The 10,219-nt window shown below is 44.6% G+C and overlaps 1 protein-coding gene across 2 annotated transcripts; it reads right to left on the reverse strand.

Moving 5' to 3' along the window:
- Positions 1-1,577: 1,577 nt before the first annotated feature.
- Positions 1,578-8,801, reverse strand: LOC137346181 (E3 ubiquitin-protein ligase TRIM39-like). Of its 2 annotated transcripts, XM_068009568.1 has the most exons (6): positions 8,365-8,801; positions 7,922-8,017; positions 5,243-5,476; positions 3,823-3,845; positions 3,620-3,738; positions 1,580-2,588 (listed from the first exon to the last, which is right to left on the reverse strand). In XM_068009568.1, the coding sequence occupies exons 1-6, from the start codon at positions 8,764-8,766 to the stop codon at positions 2,056-2,058; spliced, it is 1,407 nt and encodes a 468-aa protein (XP_067865669.1). In that variant the 5' UTR covers positions 8,767-8,801; the 3' UTR covers positions 1,580-2,055. The 2 variants fall into 2 exon arrangements, with proteins under 2 accessions (XP_067865670.1, XP_067865669.1); XM_068009569.1 differs by lacking the exon at positions 5,243-5,476 and having other exon boundaries at positions 1,578-2,588.
- Positions 8,802-10,219: the final 1,418 nt, after the last annotated feature.

The raw sequence follows: 10,219 nt of genomic DNA on the forward strand, positions 1-10,219 counted from the left end.
TATCAGATATTCAATAACTGCTAAAACCTGATTAAAATTCATGAATTATCATTTGAAAACAAAGTAAGGTTGGCTGTCTGAGTGTTTCAATAGATAAACTGAGGAAAACGAAAACAAAATGCTGCAGATGCTGGAAATCTGAAACAAAAACCATTAGTGCTGGAAATACTCAGCAGCCCTGGCAGCATGTGTGGAGAGAGAAGCAGAGTTAACATTTCATCAGAACTGGCAAAGGTTAGAGTAGTAATAGGCTTTAAGCAAGTGAAAGGGGCAGGGAGGGTGGAGTGGGAAAGAAATCCCCCTCCCTTTCACTTACTTAAAACTGAATACGTTTCTCCGTTTTGTCAGTTCTGATGAAAGATAAACTGAGGTATTGAGATAGGTCTCACTGACTCTGAAATTTCTGCTTATAGTTTTGGGGCTGGCTGGTTCATGTCCATTGTAGTTATCAGCGTTGAACAAGACTAGAAGATATTCAGCTTGGTGTGGAGGTCAGTGTCACAAGTACATTTATTCATTTAGAAAGCAATATATGTCCAGTTCGGAATGGTGTGTGATTTGGAGGGAAACTGGGAGGTGATGATGTTCCCACTCACCTCCTGCCCTTGTCCTTCTTGATGCTGCAGCTTGTAGATTTGGGAGCTGCTGTTGAAGAATCCTTGGTGAGTTGCTGCAGTGAATCTTGGAGATTGGACACGGTGCAGCCATGATGCACCAGTGGCAGAGGGTGTGAATGTTTCAGCTAGCGGGTGATGTGCCAATCGAGCGGATTGCTTTGTCCTGCATGAAGCCAATTTGATAAAATTCCTCCTGCAGTGTTTGACAATCTGTACCACGGCGGGGTGATGGTAATAGTTTCAGAGTTTGGCTTTAACTGCATCAATTGTTCTTCCCACAAACTGAGCTGATTGGAGCCGTCTGTTCCAGTCAGTGACCCATGACACTGAGACATACAGACAGCGCCCCCTACCTGGGCTGAGCATATATTACTGGGGACTGTTCAAGGGACGAGCTCTGTCAGGTTACTTGATCACATTTACACATAAGGAGCGGGGACATCAGTTACACAATAACACCTTTAAATTACACCGGGTAAATGCGTTCTAGTTGCGTTAGTTTTAATGAATTGTGCTTCTGATTCCACCATTGTCTCTTCCACAGTGAAGTCATGCTCCCATGGCCAGATTCACAGAACAATAGAAACGTACAGCACAGAAGGAGGCCATTCAGCCCAACATGCCTGTACCTCATCCTCAGGTTGCTGTCTAACTCCCGTTGAAAATTAATCATGGAATCAGCTTCTACCACCTTTCAGGTAGGCCATTCCAGATTCTGACAGCTCTGAGTCAAAAAGGTTCTCCTCCTCTCCTCTCTAGTTCTTTGCCAATGATTTTAAATCTAGAACTGTTTGTTGACTCACTCGCCAGAGATAATCATTTTTATCCATCTACTCGAGCAAAACCTTTCATCATCTTTGAAAACCTCTATTATCTCACCTCTTATCTGTGCCAAGGTGAACACTCCTAATGTTTCCAACCTCTCCTCATAACTGATCCCCGAGAACATTCTGGTAAACGTTCAATGTAACCATTATAATGCCTTGTGATGCTGTTTTTGTGTTTTTGAGGCGGTCCCTGATTTGGGGCTGGATGGGGTGGTGGGGCGAGACAGGGGGTGGTGGGCAAGTGTTTCCAGGTTGGAAATCAAACACAGGTTAGTCAAACAGTCCTGTGATTGAAAACAAACAGCTTGTTTTTTTAACCAAGGACATGTGACTGGAAGCTGGACACAATTACAACAATTCAGGAGATTATTCCACTTCATTTTATTCCAGCCCAGTGTGTCTGGGTCATACTAGATTCTGATAAGGTCAGAGGGATGGTTCAAGGTGCTGAGCTAAATTTACAGAGCACACGACAACACCAAATACACTCACCGCACCGCCCTCTCCCCGCCACGCAGCACATGGTGGACAGTCTGAGAAATGTGAGCTGCTTGGGCAGTAGGTAAGGCTGCTCACCACAGTCCCGACCTGAGAAAACATTCCCCACTCTGTTAGCTAGTGAGCAGTGTGAGTGGTTCAGTGTTATCACCAGTTTCATTATTACAAGGATTAAAGATGGGATAGAGTTTCTCGGTGAAAGTGTCAGTGAAAGTGTGCAGGTGAGACATATCATCAGCATCGTAAAATGACACCTGTCCTCCCTCATAATCCAGGTAAACTCCCAGCTTCCCTGGTTTCACTTTCAGATGGGAGATAACATCTGGGATTTTCGATGAACTGTACTGAAGAAGCAGGCCAATGACCCAATATCCATTCTCAGGTGAAGCTATGATGGCTCCCTTTCTGTGGACAGACTCTCTGCACACGCCCACAATCCATTCAGTCTTGTTTCCAAGTGCCACCTCCCAGTAGTGTCTCCCTGCTGTGAAACTCATTGAGCTCAAAACATAGAGCCATTTATTAAATCTCTCCGGCTGATCAGGAAGGTTTTGCCTCTTGCCCACGAACGTCACACTCGTCCGATCCTGGGACAAGATGAGTTGTTTGTGCGCCGTCTCTGGGTCCAGGGTGAGAGATTCTGGAACTAAAAGAGAACATGAATGGGAAGCTGTTACTATAATAAAACAGGACTGAATCACGAGACATATTCAGACGATACTGGGCCATCACCACTTTCCTCAGCCCAAGAACTCTGGAGCCCCAGGGAACAGATTGTGTCAAAGTTTGCTCCAATTAAATAGGTTAGCGAGGACCCGGGGTCACAATTATAACTTGTGTAAGAGCAGATCTAGTCAGATGTCAATCGGTGTTTCTTTACCCAAAGAATAGTGAAGCTCTGGAACAGGCTGCTATCTCGTGTGACGGACCCCAGTTTACTGGGAGAGCTGGATCCGTTACTGGCTGGAGCAGCAATCACTTTGTACAAAAGGGTAGGTACTGTAAGGAATTATCAGGATCAAAGTGATCTCCTGCACCTGTTTATTTTATTTCGAGATACAGCACTGAAACAGGCCCTTCAGCCCACTGAGTCTGTGCCGACCAAGAACCACCCATTTGTACTAACCCTACAGTAATTCCCAACCACCTACCTACACTAGGGGCAATTTAGAATGGCCAAGTTACCTATCACCTGCAAGTCTTTAGTGGTGGGAGGAAACCAGAGCACCCGGCGAAAACCCACGCAGTGACAGGGAGAACTTGCAAACTCCGCACAGGCAGTACCCAGAATTGAACCCGGGTCCCTGAAGCTGTGAGGCTGCAGTGCTAACCACTGCGCCACTGTGCCGCCCATTGTTATGATTGCCGAAGTGGGGTCGGAGAGGAATTTCCCACAGCTTTACCCCCCAAATTGGCCTGGAATTTTATCAGCTGTTCTGTGTCTCTCAGAGATCACAGGAATTTTGAGTAGGGTGGGAAGTGTATGTAAATTGTGATGCACAAGGTAGAGCAATTGTGTCGGAACAGGTTGGATGGACAACAGGGTCTGGCGGGAGAAAAGTGCCCAAAAATATACAGACAGCAACACCTGGTGTCACCCAGTGTATCAAACCTCATTAGTTACATGGGGAACAGTCGGGAGAAGGTGATATACAGGTAATGTACAGAGATTGTTACCTGGTGAAATCACTGCTCTCATTTCCCTCCACATCTTGATGTATTTGATCGGTCCGCCAACTATATCCACAGGGAGCTCAGTGGAGACAGATTCAGGAACAGGAACCTCCATCTCACACCTGGAAAAACAGGGCTGGAAATCAGTCCATGTTAGTGAGACAGCAGCGATCAGATCACAGAACAATTTCTTTAAATCTGCTTACCTTTTCAAAAGGGCCTGAATGTCCTGAGGGGAATGTAAGAGAATAAATATTACTGAATCAGATTAAAGAGCTGCTGTTATAAATCTCCAGGAGACATTAGGAAGAGGGATGGAATCAACACACTAAGTAACCAGTCAGAAAAGGACTCGCCAACTTCAACTAACTGTTAGATTTAGTTCCAATTGATCCAGAATAACTTTTAAGGATCAATATGTAAAAGGTTACCAATGGGTTCACTCAGATGCTGGAGCACGAAATCTACACTGACACTTTAGTGCAGTACTGAGGGAGTGTTGCACTGTCAGAGGTGCCGCAATTCAGATGAGATATTAAACCGAGGCCCCGTCTGCCACCTCAAGGGGCTGTAAAGGAACCCAAGGCACTTTTTCAAAGGTCAGGGCAGTCCTCGCTGGTCTTCTGGCCAATACTTATCGCCCAAACTAACATTTAAAACAAGTCATTTAATTCATTGCTCTTTGTGGGATCTTGCTGTGCACGGATTGGCTGCTATAGTTTCCAACATTACAAAATTGGTAGGTAAATTGGCCATTACAAATTGCCCCTAGTATAAGTAGGTGGTAGGGAAATATAGGGACAGGTGGGGATGTGGTAGGAATATGGGATTAATGTAGGATTAGTATAAAATGGGTGGTTGATGGTCGGCACAGACTCGGTGGGCCGAAGGGCCTGTTTCAGTGCTGTATCTCTAAACTAAACTAAAAAAAAAAGTGACTACACCAAAGAACCTCTTGGTTGTAAAACACTTTAAGACGTCCTGTGGTCGTCAAAGGCACTTAATATCTGTAAATTTACTGTTCCTTTTCTTTTGTTGCTGGAAAATGGAAGGACACAGGATTTAAACTCATGCAGCCCCCAACCCAAGACATCGCTTCCATTGACATTGAGATGGAACACAAAGGCAGACGGATGAACAGTGTATTTTCCAGTTCTGATCCCCAGCGTCACCAACAAGCACTCCCAGGGTCAACAACAACAGAGCCCACAGCAGCACAAAAATCCACCTGCTCCCCACCTTAACCCCATCTTCAGAAGATCCCCATCTGCACCAGCAGAACTTCTTCAGATTCCAGTCCAGCCATCTTTGAGTCCAGTCATTACCCAGTGTCACTGTTAACACTGTGTACAGGAACTGCACTGAGATCAGCTCACCTTATTACCCATTGGAGGCTTAACGACAGCAGACAGAGATAATCATCCCACTAATTAGACTGTGGCCAAACCCAAGCCGAGAGTTGAAAGATCATTGTGTCAGCCCTCAGTCTCCTGAATGTTGCAGTGTTTTTATTGAACTGGCCTCATTGAGGGAGCTGGTTTGATCCCATTTATCCTGTCGATCAGTCCCACTGACAGTTCATTGTCCGTTCAGATTCCCTGTACAAGGAGGAGAAACATTTTGTACCTTGAGGAGCTCTGGGGCCTCTTGCATCTCCAACCTTGCTTTTAGATCTTTTATTACTCCTTCAAGGGAAGACATTTCATTGAAGGTTCTTTTTAAATTGTTCTCCAGTCCTTCGAATATTTTATCTGTTTTTTGCTTCAGCTCTATTTTCATCAGCTCTTCCTTCTCAAACAGGAACTTGTGCATCTTTTCAAACTCACTGTTGATTTCATTTTTCAGTTTGTCAACCTGAGCCTGGAACAGATTGAATACAGAATGGGACAGACAGTATCTATAATCCCAGTGTCCCTGCACTCTGTGTGGCCTCTGGAGGATTAAAGCTCCAACTCAATGTGGAGCTGTGATATGTGCAAATTGTGTGTCACATGGTTTGTCACAATGTAATTCACACCGGATATTTCACAGTTTACCACATAACTCACAGGAATCATGACTGATGAAACTTGGCTGGATGAAGAGATTCATAAAACAAGCAACAGATAACAACAGAATATTAGATATGTGGGAGTGAGTTAAAAGATAAACATAATCAGGTGATTCAAATCGGTCGTTATTAAATAGGTGATACTGGGGAGTGAGTTACAGACTGGAATCTAATCGAGGGGTTTAGATGGTTTAAATATAGAATAACAGATACCTGGGAGTGAGTTACAGACTGGAATCTAATCGAGGGGTTTAGATGGTTTATATATAGAATAATGGATACCTGGGAGTGAGTTACAGACTGGAATCTAATCGAGGGGTTCAGATGGTTTATATATAGAATAATGGATACCTGGGAGTGAGTTACAGACTGGAATCTAATCGAGGGGTTCAGATGGTTTATATATAGAATAATGGATACCTGGGAGTGAGTTACAGACTGGAATCTAATCGAGGGGTTCAGATGGTTTATGTATTGAATAATGGATATCTGTGAGTGAGTTACAGACTGGAATCTAATCGAGGGGTTCAGATGGTTTATATATAGAATAATGGATACCTGGGAGTGAGTTACAGACTGGAATCTAATCGAGGGGTTCAGATGGTTTATATTTAGAATAATGGATACCCGGGAGTGAGTTACAGACTGGAATCTAATCAAGGGGTTCAGATGGATTATATATAGAATAATGGATACCTGGGAGTGAGTTACAGACTGGAATCTAATCGAGGAGTTCAGATGGTTTATATTTAGAATAATGGATACCTGGGAGTGAGTTACAGACTGGAATATAATCGAGGGGTTCAGATGGTTTATATATAGAATAATGGATACCTGGGAGTGAGTTACAGACTGGAATATAATCGAGGGGTTCAGATGGTTTATATATAGAATAATGGATACCTGGGAGTGAGTTACAGACTGGAATCTAATCGAGGGGTTCAGATGGTTTATATATAGAATAATGGATACCTGGGAGTGAGTTACAGGCTGGAATCTAATCGAGGGGTTCAGATGGTTTATATACAGAATAATGGATACCTGGGAGTGAGTTACAGACTGGAATCTAATCGAGGGGTTCAGATGGTTTATATATAGAATAATGGATACCTGGGAGTGAGTTACAGACTGGAATCTAATCGACGGGTTCAGATGGTTTATATATAGAATAATGGATACCTGGGAGTGATTTACAGACTGGAATCTAATCGAGGGGTTCAGATGGTTTATATACAGAATAATGGATACCTGGGAGTGAGTTACAGACTGGAATCTAATCGAGGGGTTCAGATGGTTTATATATAGAATAATGGATACCTGGGAGTGAGTTACAGACTGGAATCTAATCGAGGTGTTCAGATGGTTTATATTTAGAATAATGGATGCCCGGGAGTGAGTTACAGGCTGGAATCTAATCGAGGGGTTCAGATGGTTTATTTATAGAATAATGGATACCTGGGAGTGATTTACAGACTGGAATCTAATCGAGGGGTTCAGATGGTTTTTTTATAGAATAATGGATACCTGGGAGTGAGTTACAGACTGGAATCTAATCGAGGGGTTCAGATGGTTTATATATAGAATAATGGATACCTGGGAGTGAGTTACAGACTGGAATCTAATCGAGGGGTTCAGATGGTTTATATATAGAATAATGGATACCTGGGAGTGAGTTACAGACTGGAATCTAATCGAGGGGTTCAGATGGTTTATATATAGAATATCGGATACCTGGGAGTGAGTTACAGACTGGAATCTAATCGAGGGGATCAGATGGTTTATATATAGAATAATGGATATCTGGCAGTGAGTTACAGACTGGAATCTAATTGAGGGGTTCAGATGGTTTATATATAGAATAATGGATACCTGGGAGTGAGTTACAGACTGGAATCTCATCGATCCTTTCACATGGTTTTCTGTAGAATAATGGATACCTGGGTGCTTGGTGAAGGGGAAACTTGGTGGGTGAGAGGAACTCAATGATGGAAGGGATCTTTGCACATAGATAAGGATATAGTTGCAAGATTCATTGAAGTCAACCTTTTGTATCAGACGGAGAAAGAATTTTATACATCCTTACAATAATTAGCAACTTACAGACAGTCCCTGACATTGCGGATCAGTCAGCAGCTGGTAGTGTGTTGGAACAAGCAGCATTTTATTCAGTAAAACGCTCTTCGTGTGTCAGAAGCTCATTCACTCCCTCACAAACACAGGGAACATTACACAGAACCTAAAGGACATTCCCTTACCTTTATCTGTAAAATCCCCTTCTCCCCTTCTCTTTTACTTTGAAGAGTCAGTTCCATTTGCTTCTGCAGAAATCCCAATGCTTTTTCCAATTTTTCCTGGAAGATAAAAAGAAGACAAAGACGTTTGCAAAAGGAAACAATTCCAGAGTCTATGACACTCAGTGATCCTGAAGGTGGGAAGGAAATGGAGGAGGGAGATCTGGGCGATGACTGAGAAAAAACACAAGTATTGTTCTGGGGAATTTAATCTAAATGACATGCACAGACGGGGACAAGAAGCTCTTTCACTCCTCCCTACCCCTCTCCCTCCTCCCCTACCCCTCTCCCTCCTCCCCTACCCCTCTCCCTCCTCCACTCCCTCTCCTACCTGTCCTCCCTCCCGTCATTCTACACCCTTCCCTCTCCCTCCTCTCTTCTTTCCTGTCTACCTGTGCCATCAGTACCTTGTATATCTGGGCAGCCTCCTTTATTGGGATCACACTGTGTGTTTTATGAGCCCGGGACATTCCACACACCACACAGATCGCTTGCTGCTCCTCTTCACAGAACAGTTTCAGCTTCTCCTCGTGTTCCTCGCAGTAAATCTCCTCCACCCGCTGGGTCACCTTCTCCTGCTGCAGTCTGACCTTCTCCACAACATTGCCGAGGGTCCGAGCCGACATGACCTTCCTCTGAGTGAAGAGCTGCCGACACTGGGGGCAGGAAACATCTCCCGGGACCTTCTCCCAGCTCTGAGAGATGCAGCTTCTGCAGAAGTGATGCCCACATTCCAGAGACACCGGGTCAGTGAACATCTCCAGGCAGATGGCACAGGTTAGTTCATGTGTGAGATCCGCAGAAGCCATCTCCGTTCTCAGAATCTCTCTCCTTCCCTCTTCCTCTCACTTTCACTTTCAATTCCTGACCACAGCTGACTTCCTGGTTTTGACATCACGTGATCAGAGACTAACTCAGTGCTGGGTATTTTGGAATTACATCAAACTGACACTGTTTACTGGGCCTGGACACCTCTCAGTTTTATAAAGACAGGGCTTATAACATTCTTTCCTTTCCCCTCTACTAACCCACTCCTTAAAACACCATCTCCCCCGACTCCCTCCACCCTCACCTCCAATAACTAGTGTGAGGAGCTCATTGACTTCTCTGTCACCAAGATTGGGACCATCCAATCAGCTGCCTCGACCCACCACCACCCCTCCCCCTTCCCCGAGCCCACCGGGGACAAACATTCCCCATTCCTGCCCCGGCACTGGTCTTGTGTCTTTCTCCCGTTTCTCTCCCGTCCCTCCTCGTGTCCTCTCCAAACTCATCTTGTCCATGTGACTCACCTTATCCTCTCTCTCGATCCTTTCAGAATTTGCTGTCATCATCCCCTCCTCAAAAATCGACCCTTCACCCCCTGAATTCTTGCAAATTACTGTCCCATTTCCAACCTCCCCTTCTTTCCAAAGTCCTTGAAAGTGTCGCTTCCTCCCAAATCCATGCCCATCTTTCCCGCAATTTTCCTTGACCATCTCTACTCAGGTATCCTCAGCACTAAAAATCCCCGAGAACTCCACACTCCTCCAATTCTGGCCTCTGATCCACCTCCAACTCCTTTCACTCCACCATTGGCAGCCGTGACTTCAGCCGTCTAGACACTAGACTCTCAAATTCCCTCTTTATAACCTCTCCACCACCACCTCCCCACACCCTCTCCTTTCAGACACTGCTTAAAACCTACTTCTTTGGCCAGGCTTTTGGTCACCTGTGTTTATATCTTCTTTGGCTTGAAGGAGTCAGGAATTAAATCTAAATCAGCAGAGGAATTTATAAGAATTTGCTCAACAGGAAGCCTGTCCTCAGGCAGTCATGAAAACACTTGCTGAGACTGCAGAAACATAACAAACGTGATAACAGTAAACCAAACACATTGTCTAAAAGGGCCCTCATCAGGGACGTAGCTGCAAACTCTGTATATTTGTCTGGGAGCAGCAAAGCTGTGATGAGACAGTGCCTACAGTGAGCTCCACATGAGCGGATTGTGGAGGACAAGGTGTCAATGAAGAGGGGAAAGTGCTTTGACCAGTCAGCCTAAAGCTAAAGATTCTGTGCTCAGAAGAGGAGGGGTATAAGATTATGTGTCGACTGGTGAAGGGGCAGAACCCAGCATCTGAGATCCTGAAGCAGAGCCATCAGGGTAGATCGGTGACGAAAGTATCTCCTCCCACTGCAAGAACTGATCTCTCTCCACGATCCCCACTTAAAGGTCATATTTGTTTATATCTGGGTTGGGTTACAATAAACTTCAGTAAAAAG

This window comes from Heterodontus francisci, chromosome 29 (genome assembly GCF_036365525.1).
Source record: "Heterodontus francisci isolate sHetFra1 chromosome 29, sHetFra1.hap1, whole genome shotgun sequence".
In the NCBI taxonomy this organism is placed as follows: Eukaryota; Metazoa; Chordata; class Chondrichthyes; order Heterodontiformes; family Heterodontidae; genus Heterodontus; species Heterodontus francisci.